The sequence below is a fragment of the Corythoichthys intestinalis genome, chromosome 20, assembly GCF_030265065.1.
Source record: "Corythoichthys intestinalis isolate RoL2023-P3 chromosome 20, ASM3026506v1, whole genome shotgun sequence".
Lineage (NCBI taxonomy): Eukaryota > Metazoa > Chordata > Actinopteri > Syngnathiformes > Syngnathidae > Corythoichthys > Corythoichthys intestinalis.
The window spans coordinates 4,666,369-4,688,156 of NC_080414.1; the positions used below are offsets into that span (position 1 = coordinate 4,666,369).

The 21,788-nt window shown below is 36.8% G+C and overlaps 1 protein-coding gene across 1 annotated transcript in view; it reads right to left on the reverse strand.

Moving 5' to 3' along the window:
- Positions 1–20,418, reverse strand: part of si:dkey-73n8.3 (uncharacterized protein LOC100150965 homolog) — a 35,869-nt gene extending 15,451 nt beyond the window's left edge. The window contains exons 1-10 of the mRNA XM_057825067.1: positions 20,365–20,418; positions 19,299–19,343; positions 19,087–19,202; positions 16,088–16,243; positions 15,915–16,019; positions 12,902–13,111; positions 9,822–10,014; positions 8,346–8,437; positions 4,988–5,246; positions 4,484–4,599 (exon numbers count right to left, since the gene is read on the reverse strand). Coding sequence (XP_057681050.1) covers positions 4,484–4,599; positions 4,988–5,246; positions 8,346–8,437; positions 9,822–10,014; positions 12,902–13,111; positions 15,915–16,019; positions 16,088–16,243; positions 19,087–19,202; positions 19,299–19,343; positions 20,365–20,375 — 1,303 coding nt within the window. The 5' untranslated portion in view covers positions 20,376–20,418. The remainder of the gene's footprint in view (positions 1–4,483; positions 4,600–4,987; positions 5,247–8,345; positions 8,438–9,821; positions 10,015–12,901; positions 13,112–15,914; positions 16,020–16,087; positions 16,244–19,086; positions 19,203–19,298; positions 19,344–20,364) is intronic.
- Between the last annotated feature and the right edge of the window lie 1,370 nt (positions 20,419–21,788).

Below are 21,788 nucleotides of genomic sequence, written 5' to 3' on the forward strand. Positions count from 1 at the left end.
CCCCGCTCAGACAGATTTAAATGACAGTACAGTGAAATGCCCACTTGTTAATTGTGTTTTATGGAGTTTTGCAGCCCTCTGCTGGCGCTTGAGTGCGACTGATTTTATAGGCTTCAGCACCCATGAGCAATGTGTAAGTAATTATTGACATCAACAATGGCGGGCTACAAAATTATTTTTTGATTGAAAATTTTACAAATTTCATCAAAACGAAAACATTAAGAGGGGTTTTAATATAAAATTTCTATAACTTGTACTAACATTTATCTTTTAAGAACTACAAGTCTTTCTATCCATGGATCGCTTTAACAAAATGTTAATAATGTTAATGCCATCTTGTTGATTTATTGTTATAATAAACAAATACAGTTCTTATGTACCGTATGTTGAATGTATATATCCATCTTGTGTCTTATCTTTCCATTCCATCAATAATTCACAGAAAAATATGGCATATTTTATAGATGGTTTGAATTGCGATTAATTGCGATTAATTACGATTGATTAATTTTTAAGCTGTAATTAACTTGATTAAAATTTTTAATCGTTTGACAGCACTACTACAAATGCATTAAAAAAACATTAACTCAAACAAAAACTTAGCTTATGTTGGTCTTAACAGGGAGCAGCTGGATTCAGCTATATGAAATGAGTTATGTCATATTCACTGTTGCCATTAGAGGGCAGTGTATCTTACCTAAATCAATAAAACTAAATGCAAACAATACTCGAAGCAGCAAAATTTAATTTGAATCATTCTTCTAATCGAATTACTTAAGTCAATCGATTAAATGTTGCAGCAGTAGTTTCATCGTGTATCTGGTAAATGTAATTTAATCTGTTTACGTGTGGAAACTAACTTTGTATAAATGAACAGTGGGTGTTTAGAAAATAAGGGGGCAGAGTGGCTTATAGAGGTTGACGTTTGTGTGTGTGTGCGTGTGTTTTGGGTGCATTCTCCCTTCTTTGTTTCCTGGCTGGCTCCGGAAGAAAGCAGCCCCACATAATGTCCCCCTGTCCCCCCTTTTGACGCATCATCTGTCTTCCGTCACTTGACTGGTGAAGTGAATGCTTAGTCTCTTTGTACATCACCTCATGTTCTCTTACGGTATGAAAAAAAGACAATGAGAATGAATAATGTAGGTATTTTCAGGAAGCAATTGAAAGAGCGGATTAAACTTCATTATTTGGTGGTTGTCTGAGCATGAGGGGTCATGCTTTTTAGCTTTAAATCTGCTTATGTCTTGCAACTCGATTCATGACTGGAATGCAGAAGTCACACATAGAAAGTGGGAAGATATACTGCTGGCCAAAAGTATTGGCAAGCATTGCAAATGATTGCAATTACAAATGATTTGGTAGTAATATTTTCATTTATTTTGTTTGCAATTAAAAAAAAACACACAAAAGAGAATGAAAAATTAAATCATTTTCATTTTACTAGGGTTGTCAAACGATTAAAATTTTTAATCGAGTTAATTACAGCTTAAAAATTAATTAATTGTAATTAATCGTAATTCGAACCATCTATAAAATATGCCATATTTTTCTGTAAATTATTGTTGGAATGAAAAGATAAGACAAGATGGATATATACATTCAACATACAGTACATAAGTACTGTATTTGCTTATCATAACAATAAATCAGCAAGATTGCATTAACATTATTAACATTCTCTTAAAGCGATCCATGGATAGAAAAACTTGTAGTTCTTAAAAGATAAATGTTAGTACAAGTTATAGAAATGTTATATTAAAACCCCTCTTAATGTTTTCATTTTATTAAAATTTGTAAAATTTTCAATCAAAAAATAAACTAGTAGCTCGCCATTGTTGATGTCATTTCACCATGCTCACTCCTCAAACCCATAAAATCATTTGGACCCAAGCGCCAGCAGAGGGCGCCAAACACCAAAAAGCAAGTAACAAGCGGACATTACACTGCTGTCAATTTAATCTGTTTGAGCGGGGCATGTGCGTTAATTGCATCAAATATTTTAACGTGATTAATTTAAAAAATTAATTAACGCCCGTTAACGAGATAATTTTGATAGCCCTACATTTTACACAAAACTCCAAAAATGGGCCGGACAAAAGTATTAGCATACTCAGCCTAATACTTGGGAGCACAACTTTTCGACGAAATAACTGCAAACAACTGCTTCCGGTGTCCATCAATGAGTTTCTTACAATGCTCTCCTGGAATTTTAGACCATTCTTCTTTTGCCAACTGCTCCAGGTCTCCGATATTTGAAGGATGCCCTATCTAAACTGCCATTTTCAGATCTCTTCACAGGTGTTGTATGGGATTTAGGTCTGTACTCATTGCCGGCTACTTTAGAAGTCTCCAGTGCTTTCTCCCTAACCATTTTCTAGTGCTTTTTGAAGTGTGTTTTGGGTCATTGTCCTGCTGGAAGACCCATGACGTATGAGGGAGCCCCAGCTTTCTCACACTGGGCCCTACATTATGCTGCAAAATTTGTTGGTAGTCTTCAGACTTTATAGTGCCATGCACACGTTCAAGCAGTCCAGTGCCAGAGGCAGCAAAGCAACCCCAAAACATCAGGACCAAATTTGACTGTGGGGACCATGTTCCGGGAATTATTTGAGCAGATCCGGCACCTCTCGTGTATAGAAAATAATAATAATATAAAAACTTTTTTAAAAATTTTTTTGTATGAATAAAATAAAATGATAACATGCATAAATTCCTTTATCGAACAAATCCCAAGAATAGCGTACGGCACGAATCATATTTTTAGACCGCAAGGCTGCGTGACATCATGAACCAGAAAGGGGGCAACTTAGAAGCGAGCTCGCATACAACCCATGTTAATACTGAGTTGAGGCTTGTGAGTCCCACAGCATGGCAAGTAGGCATTTGCGCGTTTTTTTCAGCACCATTTTCTGCGTATGTTCCAGGACCTGTGCCTGTCTCGTCATCCCTGCGCCGTCATATGTACTTAGCGTTCCGGCACCTTATGATTTACAAATTACGCACTGATTACCACCCACTTCTGGTTTCAACTACAGACGTTGTAGTGTGAGCAGTTGGAAAACTATAAATTAGGGCTGTCAAACAATTAAAAATTTTAATCCAGTTAATCACAGCTTAAAAATTAATTAATCGTAATTAGTGCTGCAATGATTAATCGAATAACTCGAGTGTTCGATTAGAAAAAAAAGTATTCAAATTAAATTTTGTTGCTTCGAGTATTCGATTGATTAAAGTGGCGTTGTAATGGTTTATTTTGAAAGTGTTTGCATTTAGTTTAATTGATTTGGGGTGGATACACTGCCCCCTTGTCTGCCTCTTTTCACAAGGCTGAATCCAACTGCTCCCTGTTAAGACCAAGTTTTAGTTTGAGCTAATGTTTTTTAATGCATTCATTATTTAGTTTATTGGTATATTTAGCCGTTTTTTGTGGGAATATATGTTTGAAGCATTTGTTAAGAGCATTGTGAAAAAACTTCAGCATTTTATAGCATTTAATCTAGCGGACATTTTCTTTGTAAGTTGGCCGATTGTTCTTTTGTTGTACATAGATCCTCATTAAAAAAAAAAATATATATATATATATATATATATATATATATATATATATATATATATATATATATATATATATATATATATATATATATATATATATATATACCGTTTGAGGCCCAGCTGAGGTATTTTAATTTTTCATGTTCCTTATCCGATTACTTGATTATTCGAACTAACTAGTCCATCGATTAATCGACTACTACAATATTCAATAGCTGCAGCCCTAATCGTAATTAATCACAATTCAAACCATCTATAAAATATGCCATATTTTATGTAAATTATTGTTGGAATGGAAAGATAAGACACAAGACGGGTATATACATTCAACATACTGTACATAAGTACTGTATTTGTTTATTATAACAATCAATCAACAAGATGGCATTAACATTAACATTCTGTTAAAGCGATCCATGGATAGAAAGACTTGTAGTTCTTAAAAGATAAATGTTAGTACAAGTTATAGAAATTTTATTTCAAAACCTCTTAATGTTTTCGTTTTGATAAAATTTGTAAAATTTTCAATCAAAAAATAAACTAGTAGCTCGCCATTGTTGATGTCAATAATTGCATTACATTATGGTGCTTAAACCCATAAAATCAGTCGCACCCAAGCACCAGAAAAGGGGGACAAAAAACATAAGTAACAAGTGAACATGACACTGTTCTGTCATTTAAATCTGTTTGAGCGAGACATGTGTGTTAATTGCGTCAAATATTTTAACGTGATTGATTTTAAAAATTAATTACCGCCCGTTAACGCGATAATATTGACAGCTCTATTATAAATATATTACTACAACTACGTCAAATAGTAGTGCCATTAATTACATAACAGGGGGGGGGGGGGGAATCAAGTAGCAAAGTACTACATTTAAAAAAAGTGACAAATTTAAAGTAATAATAATAATAGAGGTCGTAGTACCTCTTGCTGCCAAGTCTTTGGCTGTTTCCTTGCCTATGCCAGTGTTCGCTCCAGTAATGATGACTGTTTTGTTGTCCAGCCTCTCCTCAGATGACCAACGGTTGCAGCACACACCTCTGAACCACAAAAATGCAAAACAGCTAATGATATTGCAAAGAAAATGTATACAGTAAATATCTCAATAATATGCATCTAAAAAGGGAATAACAATAAACTAATACACAACTAGAGGAGGTGCATGTTTCATATTAAAAAATGGCCAGTTAAATAAGTGCCCAGATAAATTGCTTATATTTCTACTTAGTAAACTTTATTTGCCTCCATCTCAAAGCAATGCATTACCTCCTCTTCCATGTATGACACACTTTCAAGTCTTGGCAAGAAAACAAGTGTAGCAAACATTTAAACAGCCCAGGATCAGCCAGCCTTTAATCACCTTACAAAAATTTCAACATTCTTTTCTCTGTTCTAATTTTTGTATCTGCAATCAGCACGTCGTCGTACCTGCAGTTCATCTTTCCTCCACAGCTCCAAATTCCCACCTCACGAAACACCGGTTGACACCACTTGAGGATGATAGGAATAATCGGTCTCTTTACAGTTTGCAACATCATCATCACCATCGTCGTCGCTCCAAATAACCCCGCCCACTTTGTCCGTGCATCATCAGAGCTGGGCCAATGAGGTGTGAGTTGGCACGTAATTGATTTGCAAATTCCAGATTGGGAAGCAGACGCTCCACCCACGCGAATCATTGTATATTCTACAGCCAGGCAAGTTGGTGGTGTGAAAAAACTTGAGGAGGTACAGTTATGTCGGGTATTTAAATGCCACTAATACGGGATTGAATGTAATGTATTATCGTTTTGTTTGAATGAGTGTTTTGAAACAGGTAACTACTATGGAACAGTTTGGTACAGTACTGCTTTCTGGTCGCTAGAGGTCCTCCTAGACCAGACTATCAATGTTGATTATAGTTGTCAACAAGGACAGAAAATCCATTGTGAAGTTAGGATAGAAACAGTACTTGAGAAAGCAGTATGATGCAAATCTCTTGCATTAATGTTAAAAAGAGCCCCTTTTTATTGTATTTTATTTATTTATTTTTATATTGAAGCAACCTTGTTGATTGACGTAATGTTGTTTTGTGTTTGGGCCACATTTTGCCAAGGACATTTGTGTCTTTATTATTCAATCCAAAAAAATAGTTGCTTCATACAAAAAATATATATTTTCGAAAGAAAAATCACTTCAATCAAAAAAAAAAAAAAAAAAAGTCAATCATAGAAAAAAAGTTTTTGAAAGCGAAAAAATTAGGGCTGTCAAACGATTAAAATTTTTAATCGAGTTAATCACAGCTTAAAAATTAATTAATTGTAATTAATCTAGGGCTGTCAAACGATTTAAATTTTTAATCGAGTTAATTACAGCTTAAAAATTAATTAATCGTAATTAATCGCGATTAATCGCAATTCAAACCATCTATAAAATATGCCATCTTTTTCTGTAAATTATTTTTGGAATGGAAAGACAAGACAAGATGGATATATACATTCAACATACGGTACATAAGGACTGTATTTGTTTATTATAACAATAAATCAACAAGATGGCATTAACATTATTAACATTCTGTTAAAGCGATCCATGTATAGAAAGACTTGTAGTTCTTAAAAGAAAAATTTTAGTCCAATTTATAGAAATTTTATATTAAAACCCCTCTTAATGTTTTCGTTTTAATGAAATTTGTAAAATTTTCAATCAAAAAATAAACTAGTAGCCCGCCATTGTTGATGTCAATAATTACATACACAATGCTCATGGATTGCTGAAGCCTATAAAATCAGTCGCACCCAAGCACCAGCAGAAGGCGGCAAAACTCCATAAAACACAATTAACAAGTGGTGTTTCACTGTACCGTCATTTTAATCTGTCTGAGCAGGTAATCTGCGTTAATATATTTTAACGTGATTAATTTTTTTAAAAAAATAATTAACGCCCGTTAACGCGATAATTTTGACAGCCCTAAATTAATCGCAAATCAAACCATCTATAAAATGTGCTATATTTTTCTGTAAATTATTGTTGGAATGGAAAGATAAGACACAAGACGGATATATACATTCAACATACTGTACGTAAGTACTGTATTTGTTTATTATAACAATAAATCAACAAGATGGCATTAACATTAACATTCTGTTAAAGCGATCCATGGATAGAAAGACTTTTAGTTCTTAAAAGATAAATGTTAGTACAAGTTATAGAACTTTTGTATTAAAACCCCTCTTATGTTTTCGTTTTAATAAAATTTGTAAAATTTTCAATCAAAAAATAAACTAGTAGCTTGCCATTGTTGATATCAATAATTACACATGGTGCTTAAACCCATAAAATCAGTCGCACCAAAGCGCCAGCAGAGGGAGACAAAAAACACAAGTAACAAGTGGACATGACACTGTGCTGTCATTTTAATCTGTTTGAGCGGGGCTTGTGCGTTAATTGCGTCAAATATTTTAACGAGATTAATTTAAAAAATTAATTACTGCCCGTTACCGTGATAATTTTGACAGCCCTAGAAAAAATATTTGAGACTCAAAATTTTGCATTAGAACACATAATTTTTCATTTAAAAAATGTTTTCTTTGATTTTAGCAATCTTTTTTGTGTTTGGGCCATATTATGGGTAGGACATTTGTGTCTAAATCATTCAATCCCCCAAAAAGTTGCTTCAATCATAAAAAAATATTTTCAATCAAAGAAAAAAATCATTTGAAAAATAAAATTGCCCTCCCCTATTTTTTTGTTGTTGAAAATAATATGCAAAGCAAATGACCGTCTAAAGTGCTATTCACATGATCTGTTCGAAAAATAATTTTGACCCATTATGAAAATAAGGGCTGTCAAAATTATCGCGTTAACGGGCGGTAATTTTTTTTTTTAATTAATCACGTTAAAATATTTGACGTAATTAACGTACAATCCCCGCTCAAACAGATTAAAATGACAGCACAGTGCAATGTCCACTTGTTACTTGTGTTTTTTTGGAGTTTTGTCGCCCTCTGCTGGCGCTTGGGTGCGACTGATTTTATGGGCTTCAGCACCCATGAGAATATTTTTAAAATTTTAATAAAACAAAAACATTAAGAGGGGTTTTAATATAAAATTTCTTTAACTTGTACAAACATTTATCTTTTAAGAACTATAACAGAATGTTAATAATGTTAATGCCATCTTGTTGATTTATTGTTATAATAAACAAATACGGTACTTATGTACCGTGTATTGAATGTATATCTCCATTCCAACAATAATTTACAGAAAAATATGGCATATTTTATAGATGGTTTGAATTACGATTAATTACAATTAATTTTTAGCTGTAATTAACTCGATTAAAAATTTTAATCGTTTGACAGCCCTAATAAAAATATCTTTTTTTGTTCATTTTATTCATCCTTGGTGTTTGTTTTCTTGCTTTACAACCCCCCTTAAACTCCGCTTATGACTGAAACACTACTTTTGGATGGGAATCACTAAAAAAGTTCCTCAGCCCCCCCTGCTGTGAGTGACTTCTAGCGCCCCCTGCATGTTGGCCTTTAACAGCACATACAGTATTAACCCCACTGAAGCGGGAGGCTGAAGTGCGTGAGTATTTCATTTTTGTGTAATTGTGAAATAGGGTGTAATTGAAAAATGACAAAAAACCATTATGAGTAGTATCTTTTAATCATTTCAGTCTTTACAGTGTCAACGTTATGCTCTTTTATTAGGCGTACATGATCATCCACTTCATGTTCTTAGCACTGAAGCATCCGGCATGATATTCAACTTATGACTAATGCTATTATTCATCTCCAACGGATTCCCAGCAGGTGGCAGCTGGCAGCCCACAGCTTTAAAGCAGTGCCATCATCTCGGCCCGCCCAGCAGCTCTTGGAATAAGCACAGTCCCTGCAAGGAGTTGAGTGCAGAACAAAGGTTTTGGATTCTCAGTTCATGGCCAGGCAAGATATATTTAACCATTTGTACAACTTAATACAATGCTATTTACTATGTTTTAGAAAAACACCTTAAGCCATCAAATATGTACAGGTAGTAGTAGTAGTTACGCGTTACGAATGAGTTCTGTTCGCGTAAATCGGAATGAACCCTTTCAGTACCCTCAAATCTCAAAATAACTATTCAAAAAGTATTGTATTTTGTTTAATGATCGAGGATACAATGCCCTCTGGTGGCAGCACTGGGTCTGGCTGACTTTCACCTTGTATGAATGAGAAGCAGACTCAGATGTCTGACAAATACTGTATAAAGGATAGCCATGCTCTGGTTTGGCCCGCATCAGGCTGTAAGTTGTTTCAGCTAATAAATGTTTGTGTATGCATTTCTAATTAAGTCTAGAGCGACAGTTTGTGAAGTTATGTGTGAGCGATTTGTTATGAGAATTGATAAATACATTAGCATTTGTAGCATTTAAGCTAGTGGGCTTTTGTTTGGCAAATTAGATTAATTTACTCTACTAAATTTATATACTGATCAGAATAGATGGACGTTTGAACAACAATTGTTTTGTGTCAAGTATATTATTGTTGAAATGTGTGTTGCTTTGAAAATAAGTGTACATATATGTGTTAGTTTTGCAAAATGTCAAAAGTGAAGGAAGCCATAAGTGCCAAAAAGCACAATTGTTTGCTTGTTTCCTGTCTGTAAAGCTGAACAACTTCACGTTCAGTGAGGACAGAACACGTCATACTAATCAAGTAAAGTAAAAAAAATAAGTTATAGAGGTGGGGAAACACCACTAATTTTGCTACTTAAAGTCCAACCTGCATCAGAGTTAGCATAACATTAAACTGTGTGAACTTGCTGACCTGCAAAACTCGAGAAGGAAGCTGCTTAGAGAGAAGTGTTTATTTTTTGCATTCCTGGATAGTTAAGAGAATATTAACAAGTTTGTATTTATTGTGTATGTTAATATATTTAAGTTATGGTCAAATAATGCAGTTTACAGTACGTTTGCTAATAAACTCCAGACATTTATTCTGGAGGCTGTCAAAATGCTTCTTTAGTAGTTCTTGTAAACAAAGGTATGAATCAAATGGTGTACCAATACACATTCAAGTTAGTATAAGTTAATACAAATGTATTTTGCATTGATCATGTAGCCTATCACTGAATTAGGTTCATATTTGTGGGAAATGTAGCCCCGACACCCGTTCACTCAATCTGTTTGGTCTTATTATTGTCCCATCCCCAGAAAAAAAGTGTAGGCGTTATATCGTCCCTTCCAATGTTGAGACCAAACCTACACCCTTGCGTATCGCCACCACAGACTCACTTGTAGTGCCCCCCATTATGCATCTCGTTCTCAGGAGTGACCACGCAGTAGATGGTGGTGTAGGCGCCCTCTGCTGAAGTCTTAATCAGAGTGGAAAACGTTTTGATGACGTCTGCCATGGGCCACCTCATATGTCTGGTTATCTCAGTGTTGACGGCACCAGGGTCCACAGAGAAAGCCATTACTCCCAAATCTGGAGAAAAGTAAATAAATTGTTTCGTTCAGATTAGGTAGGGGTTAGCGGGGTTGGTTGTCAGTTTTTCAATCGTTCATGAATATCGTCCAAACAACATAATAATAATCAGTAGATTTGACATCCTTTTTGTTTCTCAAATCTTTAATGTACCGTAATTTTAAACCGTACTGGACTATAAATCATAGATGTCTTGTCTGTCACTGTATTATAGAATATTTACACTAAAAGATATTAACCGGTAACACTTTATTAGACAGTAGCATCATATGACTGTCATAAATCCAAATGAACCACCATGAAGCTTTGAATCAATTGGCTGCAAAGTTTCATTGCTTCAATAAGCTTCTTTTGGCCATCACTGCTCTCTTGGCGGAGACAGTCAACCTCTGCAGCTACCTGCTGTCAACACTGTTGTTGTCCAACATGCCTCCTAGCATGCATTGCAGCGCTACAGATGTAAATAACAATCAAAATTCAAGTTCACTGATCATTTATTTCTTCAGTTACTGTTCCAGTTGTTTCATTAATTGCTAGCTATGCCATTTGGTAACACTTTATATGACAATGGTGCCATAAGACTGTTATTAGACATTCATAATTATGACATGACACTATCATGAGCATTTATGAATGCTTATAACAGATGTCATTTAGAGTTATCGGGCAAATTATCTCACATTTTGAATGGATGTAAAAGATCCAAGATGGACATAATTGGAGTTAGTGACATAATTTGCCTGATGGCACTTAATGACATCTGTCATAAGTAGGGCTGTCAAACGATTCAATTTTTAAATTGAGTTAATTACAGCTTAAAAATTAATTAATCGTAATTAATCGCAATTCAAACCATCTATAAAATATGCCATATTTTTCTGTAAATTATTGTTGGAATGGAAAAATAAGGCACAACACATATATACATTCAACATTAAGTACATAAGTACTGTATTTGTTTACTATAACAATAAATCAACAAGATGGCATTAACATTATTAACATTCTCTTAAAGCGATCCATGGACAGAAAGACTTGTAGTTCTTAAAAGATAAATGTTAGTACAAGTTATAGAAATTTTATATTAAAACCCCTCTTCATGTTTTTGTTTTATTAAAATTTGTAAAAATTTCAATCCAAAAATAAACTAGTAGCTCGCCATTGTTGATGTCAATATTTACACCATGCTAACTCATTGTCAGATAAAATCATTTGGACCCGAGCGCCAGCAGAGGGCGCCAAAACACCCAAAAACAAGTAACAAGCAGACATTATTACACTGCTGTCATTTTAATCTGAGCCGGGCATGTGCATTAATTTCGTCAAATATTTTAACGTGATTAATTTTAAAAATTAATTACCGCCCGTTAATGCCATAATTTTGACAGCCCGAGTCATAAGCATTCAGTAATGCCCACGATAGTGTCTTATGACAGTTTTATGACGCTGCTGTCAAATAAAATGTTATCTATTAACCCATATAACTCAATAAATAAACCACACTGGACTATAAGCCGCAGGATTCAAAATGAAGGAAAAAAGTAGCGTCTTATAGACCGCAAATTACGGTATATATTTGGTTTCGGTGGTTTTCACATTTAAATTGAAATTGTCTATTTATTATGTGAATTCTCCATATATATAAACATTCATTTATCTTATCCATAGACTTCATAATGTATTGATGGCTCAGATCGGTCATGCACTGCACCTCGCATTTAAGTAGGGTGCCTCCCACATCAAAAGGAGCTATTCACAAACACACGCACGCAGCGATCTAACGCTGGATTTCTGTTGAAAAAGTACTAAAGCTGTACCGCATTCAAACAGGAAGGACTGTCTCTGGAGTGATTTGTTCGAGGATTCAAGGTAATTATTATGTTTTTCGTACCATGCATGCATTTTGAAACGTTGTGAAAAAAATCAATGGGAGAAAGTAGCCGCTACTGCATTGGCATCATAGTTCGCAATATTTACGTAAAATAAATGCTAACTGCAGGTTTTTTTTCTCCAAGAATGGAGACTGATTTATGTCCATATCTAAAAGAATTCGGGGAAGTAAGCATTTATTCAAAATAATTTTCACCGGAAAAGCTCTGTTTACGTCAGGCGGCTGCTAGCTACATTCACTAACAGACTAGCATTGTACTTCGACATATTTATGTAAACTTAATGCTAACTGCACGTTTTTTTTTTTTTTTTTTTTTGCTTTTAACCGAGAATGGAGACTGCTTTACATCAATATCTATAAAGAATTCTGGGATTTAAGCATTTATCTAGAAGAATTTTCACCAGAAAAGCTGTGTTTACGTCAGGCGGCTGCTAGCTACATTCATTAACAGGTACTTCGACATATTTACGTAAAATAAATGCTAACTGCAGGTTTTCTTTTTGCTTTTAACTAAGAATAAAGACTGTTTTCCATCCATATCTATAAAGAATTCGGGGATTTAAACATTTATTCACAAGGATTTACAATGAAAAAAGTCTGTCTGTGATTCCACTCGGTCAGCTTTGACGGCCTCGCCAACAATCCAGGCCACCTATTAATCGGCCCCGCCCCCCATTTCCCGTCAAAACATTATGAAGTCTATGTCTTATCTTTGAAGGATATCAATATCCTATCACACTCTTCTCTCCTCTCCCTTATAATATATAAAACAAGTGTAACCTTTTGAATCACATGTTTGGCTAAAGGCTAGAAAGTATTCACACTGTTGCTTCTCAAAGACAAACATTGTACGTTCAAGCAGGCCTGATTCCTTCTCATTCCTGCACCAAAAGCGCTTGTGGTTCATGCATGAGACTCTCACGTTGGAATTTTTTTTTTTGCTCTGTGGCAAATAACGCCAAGAGGCATAGAGACACTTAAAAAGACACATCATACCCTCGGTCCTCTTGGCCAGCTCTCTGGTAAATAGAACGTTCGCCAACTTGCTCTGAGCATAAGCCCGCACAGGGTGGTAGTTTTTCTCACCACCCAGGTCTTCAAAATTGATCCTGCCCATGGTGTGAGCGGTCGAGGAAAGGGTGATGACTCGGGAAGGGGCTGAGTGCTTGAGCAAGTCCAGTAGTAGGAAAGTGAGGAAAAAATGACCTAGAAAGATAGAAATTATAGTTGAACGATATTGGATAAACCTAACATTTTTGGGGTTTATTTTGGGGGTTTACGATGTATTGCGAATCAGCCGCCATCTGCTGGCCAAAACGTGCATTTGGCAATAATGGCGATGACAAAATGGATAGAAAATTTTCTATCGTTTTGGTGATTATATCTTGTCATACCATACTACCATACAGCACTGATTTATCCATGTATTTTACATTACTAATGAATGATGTAGCCAAACAAATTTATGTCCATTATTTATTTAAAATATCCTAATGATTCAACAGGAACGATGGAAACATTCCCATACAACAAAAAGCTGCCCTTAGAATGGCTTTTTTTTTTTTTTTTTTTTTTTTTTTTTTTTTTTACAAGTGCAAAAACATTAACCATTTTAAAGGCAGCACTCATTTCTCAACATGCCTATACAACACACAGTTGACCTTGAAATGCTCTTTTTCACAAGAAGGTACAACACTATTAGTTGTTTCAAAGGCAGTACTTCTTTCTCTCAACAATACAATGAAATTTACACTGGTGGAATAAATTCCACATTTTTTGGAAACAAACAAAGTGTCTTTAGAAATAAGACCATAACCAATATACTTTGTTTTCACAGATTTCTCTACTATTTCGCATGTTTGTAGTGTTGACGCTGTACCTAATCCTGGTTTTAATTGTTCTGCATCTGGAATAACTTTTGTACACCACCAAGCAACAAACAACTTGACATGGAAATACATTTGAGCTAAGTCGCTAATTAGCATAGCGCTCGCCGCTAACTAGTAACATCTCAAAAACAACAACAATAAAGGCTAAACAGTACAAGAGTATTCGTGTACTTAATTCTTAGCAACACACTCGGGATATTTTCGAATTAACACGACTTGAACCTACTCCTGAACAACTGAAAGGCAAGGAGCAACGAACTATCTCTCTTCCCCTCTCGCTCTAAAAAAATAACTCTAAAAAATAACCTGCCTGTCTCATACACAAATGTATTTTCCAGTCTTTTGAAAAGAAGTAAATCAGTAACCAGCTGCATCTATCATAACGTTGTGCGTGCGTGCGTCCGTTAAAGGTGTCCATAATTTCCCTTCTGTCTACTTTAGACGTGAAAGTTTTAAAACTGTTTTAAAGATAGTTTAAAGTTAAGATTTTGCCAATTTAGGAGTATTTTAGATAAAAAGTTAATTAAATTCGCTGCAAAGGAGCGCTCTAGAGAAGTCTCCTGCTTTAAGATGGCGGCTGTTTACCAACGCTGGCAAGTCTGTCATTTCGCATCTAGTTTTCAATACATGTGCTGCTTCCCCCATACTTTACAGTGGGTATGAGGTGGTTTTCAGCATCCGCACCATCATCACCAGCACATGCTCACACAAAAATACACACGGTCCCATTTGAAGCCTGGGACCGTGTGCTTTGGTCAGATGAGACCAAGATTGAGCTTTTTGGCAACAAACACTCTAAGTGGTTCTGGCGTGCCACGAAAGATGCGCATGCTGAAAAGCACCTCATACCCACTGTGAAGTATGGGGGTGGGCCAGTGATGCTGTGGGGCAGTTTCGCTTCCAAAGGCCCTGGGCACCTTGATAGGGTGCATGGCATCATGCATGCTTTCAAATACCAAGACATTTTAAATCAAAATCTGTTGCCCTCTGCCCGAAAGCTGAAGATGGGTCATCACTGGGTCTTTCAGCAAGGCAATGACCCTAAACATATGGCCAAATCTATTCAGAAATGGTTCACCAGACACAAAATCAAGCTCCTCCCATGGTCATCTCAGTCCCCAGACCTTGTTTTGTTGGCAAAAGTTGGTTGTGCAAAGTATTAACACCAGGGGTGCTAATAATTGTGACACACATTATTGAATGGCAAATATTTTTTTCTTTATGTGGGATTTTTTCCCCACTGAATGAATGCACTTGTATTAAAGGTTGGATTTTTCTCTTTTTTTCCATTAAGGTCCCATGTTATTTGAATAAAAAAATATATATATTAGAAGCTAAAAAACACATCTTTTTCAGAGGTGCCAATAATTATGGAGGGCACTGTATCTGGTCGTATCGGTTTATGGTTCTCAAGCTTAGTATTTAGGAGTACTTAAAGGGTTAATTAGAAGTTTACGCATTTACTTACGCAGAAATTCGGGTTACGTTGGCAGTGTAGGAACGGAACATGCTAGTTACCCGGGGACTACCTGTAATACTGATTTATCCAGGAGGCCATGTCTCTGCACACTTGCTGCTTTATGAAGCAAATCAAAAGTTTACGTGTTCAAAGACAAACAAACAAACAATCAGCAGTCCTGTGATGGTCCTGCTGTGCATGTGCACATCACGATGGCGATGTTTAAGCGATGGCCAAGTAGAAATATCATAATGATAAGATTCCACTATGTGAAAAGTGACAAAACAATATACTTTGTAGGAGCACTTTATTTGTCTTTGAGTTTGTTCCTGAATCCTGAAGGAAAATAAAGGACTATGTGACTTTGGGGTGGATGCTTATATTTATTCCAGGCTACGGTGACTCAAATATGTGGCTTATGATTGACTTGTGACCAGTTCAGGGTGTAGCCTGCGGTCCCCACAACATATAATTGAGTAAGAGGCAGATGCCTGGTCTAAAAATGCTTGAATTGGTCCAAATATTTTACACATTCTAAGTGTCATTGAAATGGTGTAGGGATGTTTTTCTTCCTTCCAGGGTGAGTGCACAAACAGTGTTAGTAAGTGTCTAGCATGGAACTCAGATGATAATCAAAGAGATTATTATTAAATGTTCATACCCAAGTGATTGACTCCAAACTGCGTCTCAAATCCGTCCACAGTGGTAGAGTAAGGACAAATAGCCACACCGGCGTTGTTAATCAAGTAGTGCAGACCTTTCTCCGCTGCAATTAAGAAGAAATTTCATCAACATTGCCATTTTTACACACTTTTAGCATGCAAGACCACCCACTGTTGTAGATATTCTCGGCAAACTGGCAAATGGATTTGGTGTCGGCCAGGTCCAAATGCCTGGCGACAACTTTGGCACATGACACCTCCCTCATGATGTCTCGGGCCGCTTGCTCTCCCTTTGCCATGTCCCTGCAAGCCAGAATCACTCTTGCACCTGGACAGGTTAGAAGCGGGGAAGGTTAGACGAGGCAGTTAGTGAAATCAGAAAAGACTCAATTGATGTACAGTGGTATGAAAAAGTATCTGAACCTTTTGGAATTTCTCACATTTTTGCATAAAATCAACATCAAATGTGATCTAATCTTTGTCAAAATCACACAGATGAAAATGCAGTGTCTGCTTTAACTAAAACCACCCAAACATTTACAGGGTTTCATATTTTAATGAGGTTAGTAGACAAACAATGATAGAAGCGTGAAGAAAAAGTAAGTGAACCGTAACATTTAATATTTTGTGCACCCCCTTTAGCAGCAATAACTTCAGCCAGACGCTTGCTATAGCTGCAGATCAGTCTGGCAAATCAAACCCCTAATAAAAAGAGCAAGGAGCGTTTTTTCCTTAGATCAATTTTGGTGACCATACAGCGTAATCCAGCATTTCTCTGTCTAGTCCCTCTTTGCTCTCCTTGGCCAAGACAACTGAGTGTCTTCTCTCCTTATTTTTGGGTAATTTTACAAATGTCTACCTAAGGGTCTATTTTTGAACTTGACAGATCAGGACTAATCTTGGCCTGTTCTTCTCTTCAAAAGTGCTGGGGTTCAGTCAGATTCCTAGGATGTCTGGCATTAATTGCTGTCTTTAGGTCATGCCACAGCATCTCAATGGGGTTCAAGTCTGGACTTTGACTTGGCCACTCCAGAATGTGTATTTTGTTCTTCTGAAACCATTCGGAAGTTAATTTACATCTGTGTTTTGAATCATTGTCTCGTTGCAGAATCCATTCTCTTTTTAGCTTCAACTGTCTGATTGATGGCCACAGGTTTTCCTGCAAAAAATACTGATAAACATTTGAATTGATTCTTCCATTAATGATTGCAAGTTGTCCAGGCCCTGAGAAAGCAAAACAGCCCCAAATCATGATCCTCCATCATGCTTCACGGTGGGGATGAGGTCCTGAGCTTGGCGAGCTGTACCATTTTTCCTCCACACATGACTTTGTGTGTTACTCCCAAACAATTCAACTTTGGTTTCATCAGTTCACAAAATATTTTGCCACAAATTCTGTGGAGTGTCCATCTGATTTTTTGCGAACATTAAACAAGCAACAATGGGTTTTTTTTTAGACAGCAGTGGCTTTGTCGCATGAACACCATTCTTGGCCATAGTGTTGATGTGTGATATTGGACTGTTTCGGTGATTTCTGTAAGTCTTTAGCAGACACTCTAAGGTTCTTTTTTTTACCTCTCAGGGTATTCTGCGCTGAACTCTTGGCGTCATCTTTGGTGGACGGCCACTCCTTGGGAGAGAACAGTGCCAAATACTCTCCATTTGTGACAACTTCTCTGACTGTCGATTGATGAACATCCAGACCTTTAGAGATGGTTTTGTACCCTTTCCCAGCTTTATACAAATCAACAATCCTTGATTGCAAGTTTTCAGACAGCTATTTTTACCAAGCCATGATGCACACTAGACAATGCTTCTCATCAAGACAATTCGTACCAGGTGTGTGTTTTATAGTGGGCAGGGCAGCTTTAAACCACTCATCAGTGACTGGGCACACACCTGACCTAAAATGTTTGGTAAAAATTGGTTTCAATTGCTCTTTAATTCTCCTTAGCCAGAGTGTTCACTTACTTACTATTTCCCCCAATTCTGTCATTTTTTGCATACTTTTGTCATTAAAATATGAAAACTAGAGATGTCCGATCAATTGGGTCTGATCACATCATTTTCAAAGTATCGGAATCGGCAAAAAAATATCAGCCATGCCTTTTTTTAATATATATATACTTTTTAATTAAATCGTTTTCTAAGTGTATTTAACGTTACAGACATAATATGTTACACTCATCCAGAGCTAGTTTAGGCTTAAAATAGGGTTATCAAATTAATCCCGATAACGGCGGTAACTAATTTTTAAAAAATGTATCACGTTAAATATTTAACGCAATTAATGCATGCGTTGCACGACCCACTCACGCATTGTCGCGCTCAATCTTTAATGGCGCCATTTTACCCATTTAGAGAGATAAAAGGCAGGGTAAAATGAGTAGAGTGAATTTTGGCAGCCTTTGGAGCCTTTTTTTTAGTAGGCTAAAGCCTTACAATCCCTCTCCCTACGGTTAGAAATATCATGGGAAGCAATGTGGCGAAGCAAGGTAGCAATTGAGCCTTTTCTTAACACCTTATGTTATTTCCCAACGCAGAGAAGATATGTCAATTGGTAGCACTACGCACAGTCATGGTTCCACTTCCCATCATGCATTTGGGTTGAATGGCTGCAGTATCGTTTACTGAAAGCTCAACAAATACACTAAATGACAATATTTAGTCACAATATACAAAGTCACAAGTCTTTCTATCCGTGGATCCCTCTCACAGAAAGAATGTTAATAATGTAAATGCCATCTTGAGGATTTATTGTCATAATAAACAAATACAGTACTTATGTACTGTATGTAGAATGTATATATCCGTCCGAGTTTTATTCATTTTTTTCTCAATGCATTGCCAAAATGTATATGATCGGGAAAAATTATCGCGAATGATTGGAATTGAATCGGGAGCAAAGAAAAGCAATCGGATCGGGAAATATCGGGATCGGTAGATACTCAAACTAAAACGATCGGATCTGGAGCAAAAAAACATGATCGGAACAACCCTAATGAAAACCTATAATTTTTTGGTTGGTTTTAGTTAAATCAGACACTGTTTTTTCATCTGTGTGATTCTGACAAAGATCAGATCGCATTTGATGGTGACTTTAAGCAGAAATGTGAGAAATTCCAAAAGTTACAGATGCTTTTTCATACCACGGTATATCCAGTAGCTTGCCTCTAGCAGCCAGATCCTTTGCCGTCTCTTTGCCTATTCCTGTGTTGGCACCGGTTATGACAGCCGTCTTCCCATCCAAACGCACATCAGATGACCATTTGGGGAAAAACAGAGACCTAGAGTAGAGGTAGAGAACCTCGAAATCCTCAACTGTATAAATGCAACACATGATATTTTTATGGTACTATATGAGAAGGGAGATGGTGAAATACCTTATAGCTTGCATCTTGGTGCTCTTGATAGTCAGCAACGATGTTCTTCAGAATGTTAAGGAGGAGGGAAGATGTTGAAATGAGTGTCTACAGTTGTTTCAAAAAGATACCCTGTAGTGATTGGAACTAATCGATTAAAACAGGATATTGAGAGGGATCACATGGGCTGCCCTTTTTCATGAAAAGAGCAACAAACAGAACTATTCACACATACATTCTAACTAATGAAGGACTTTTATGAAGAACATTTGCAGGAACAAATGTGGTGGGTTCATGGAACACGTTGTGGAACACAAAAGATTTTGTGGGGTTGGACTGGGTTCGGCTCAAGACCCCAAAAATGTCTGAACGGAATTTGAATTTGAATGCTTCCACAGCAGTGGCGGAACAAATCTGCTCTGGGACTGGCTGTGTTCAATAAGACTGGGGCCCTCTGAGGAGGAGGGGGGCAAGGCATGTCTTCACTGCAACACTGTATTAGCGGGAGGGGATTGGTAGCTCCACACGTCTTCATACATCAATTTTAGCCCCTCCCCTCGCCCACCTGGGCTCCTTTTACACCCTGAAATTGTGTATTTTTGAGTAAATGCGAGTCTTGAATTTACACAATGAGGTCAAAGCTGAACAGGGCAGTGGTGGAATGTAATGAAGTAAGAGTACTTTGAGGTAAAAGTACTTTGTTACTGTACTTAGGTATATTTTTGTGTATCTATACTTGTGTATAGTCCCCGGATTACGAATGAATTCCGTTCCGGCGACGTAAACTAAGTTTTTGCCTAAGTCAGCAGGGGGACACGTCTGGCAGTGCAGGATTTGAGTCCCTGGCGGCGCATTGTGTTACTGATAGTAGCCTTTGTTACTGTGGTCCCACCTCTCTGTAGGTCATTCACTAGGTCCCCCCGTGTTGTTCTGGGATTTTTGCTCACCGTTCTTGTTATCATTTTGACGCCACGGGGTGAGATGTTGCATGGAGCCCCAGATCGAGGGAGATTATCAGTGACCTTGTATGTCTTCCATTTTCAAATAATTGCTCCCACAGTTGATTTCTTTACACCAAGCGTTTTACCTATTGCACATCCAGTCTTCCCAGCCTGGTGCAGGTCTACAGTTTTGTCTTTGGTGTCCTTCGACAGCTCTTTGGTCTTGGCTATAGTAGAGTTTGGAGTGTGACTGACAGAGGTTGTGGACAGGTGTCTTTTATACCGATAATGCGTTCAAACAGGTGCCATTAATACAAGTAAGGAGTGGAGCCTCGTTAGACTCGTTACAAGAAGTTACAGCTCTTTGACAGCCAGAACTCTTGCTTGTTTGTAGGTGACCAAATACTTATTTTCCACTCTAATTTGGAATTAAAAATCAAACAATGTGCTTTTCTATTTTTTTTTTTCCACATTGTCTCTCATGGTTGAGGTTTACCCATGTTGACAATTACAGGTCTCTCTAATCTTTTCAAGTAGGAGAACATGCACAATTGGTGGTTGACGAAATACTTATTTGCCCCACTGTACAACATGTTGCCAACATGCTGCCTCATCCGCTCCCTTCAAAGAGGAGGGATATTAGAAGGTTTTTTTCAGCCAGCAGCAGCCACTGTAAGTAATGTAAAAAGAAGTCAATGTTATGGAGGTGGGGGGGACACCACTAATTTTGCTATGGAAATTTTGCTACAACCTGGATCAGAGTTTGCATAGCATTAAAGTGTGTGAATTTACTAACCTGCAAAACTCAAGTCGGAAGCTGCTTAGAGGGAAGTGTCCTCCACTTAATTAAACTGTGAGAAATGAAGTGAACTTAGGTTTACCCCCTTCGACCCAATTTTTATTTTTGTGTTGTTTATGTGGGCTTAAGCAACAATTGGTAACTTTCCAGTTTTGGTCAATTTTAGTGACGCTGGTGGACAAAAGCGGTAGTTTTTTGAGAACTGTGTTGACCATGAGGACCAGCGCATGAGCGGATATTAGGGGCGTTACAGAGAATAATTGAGACGCACTGTTATAACTCAATACAGATTTATTTTGCAAAGATCAGTTAGCCTATCATTTAATTAGGTTTATATTCGTGAGAAATGTAGCCCTGACCCCCGTTTACCCAATCTGTGTGGTCTTATTACATTTATTTTATTTCTGTCGTTGTCCCTTTCAGGGCTCTGTACATTTGTACTTTTACCTAAGTAATTTTTTTTGACCCTGTATCTGTACTTTTACCTAAGTAAAAAAAAAATAGTGAGTACTTCATCCATCACTGGAACAGGGAAATGTAATATCTTACATCCACAGGTGAGAGTTTAAGTGTAATTTAAGTGCTGCACCAATTTGGTTTTTTAGGTGCTTTCCACTGCAGGAAGGTCAATTTAACAGTTTATGTCATTCTATAAGTGAGGCACCACTCAAGCGTTATACGCCATTAGAAGGAAACCGTACTGTAAATGCTCTCATTAGTCATTGTCAATACATGCAATGTGGGTACTATATACACTACATTCAGGTGAGA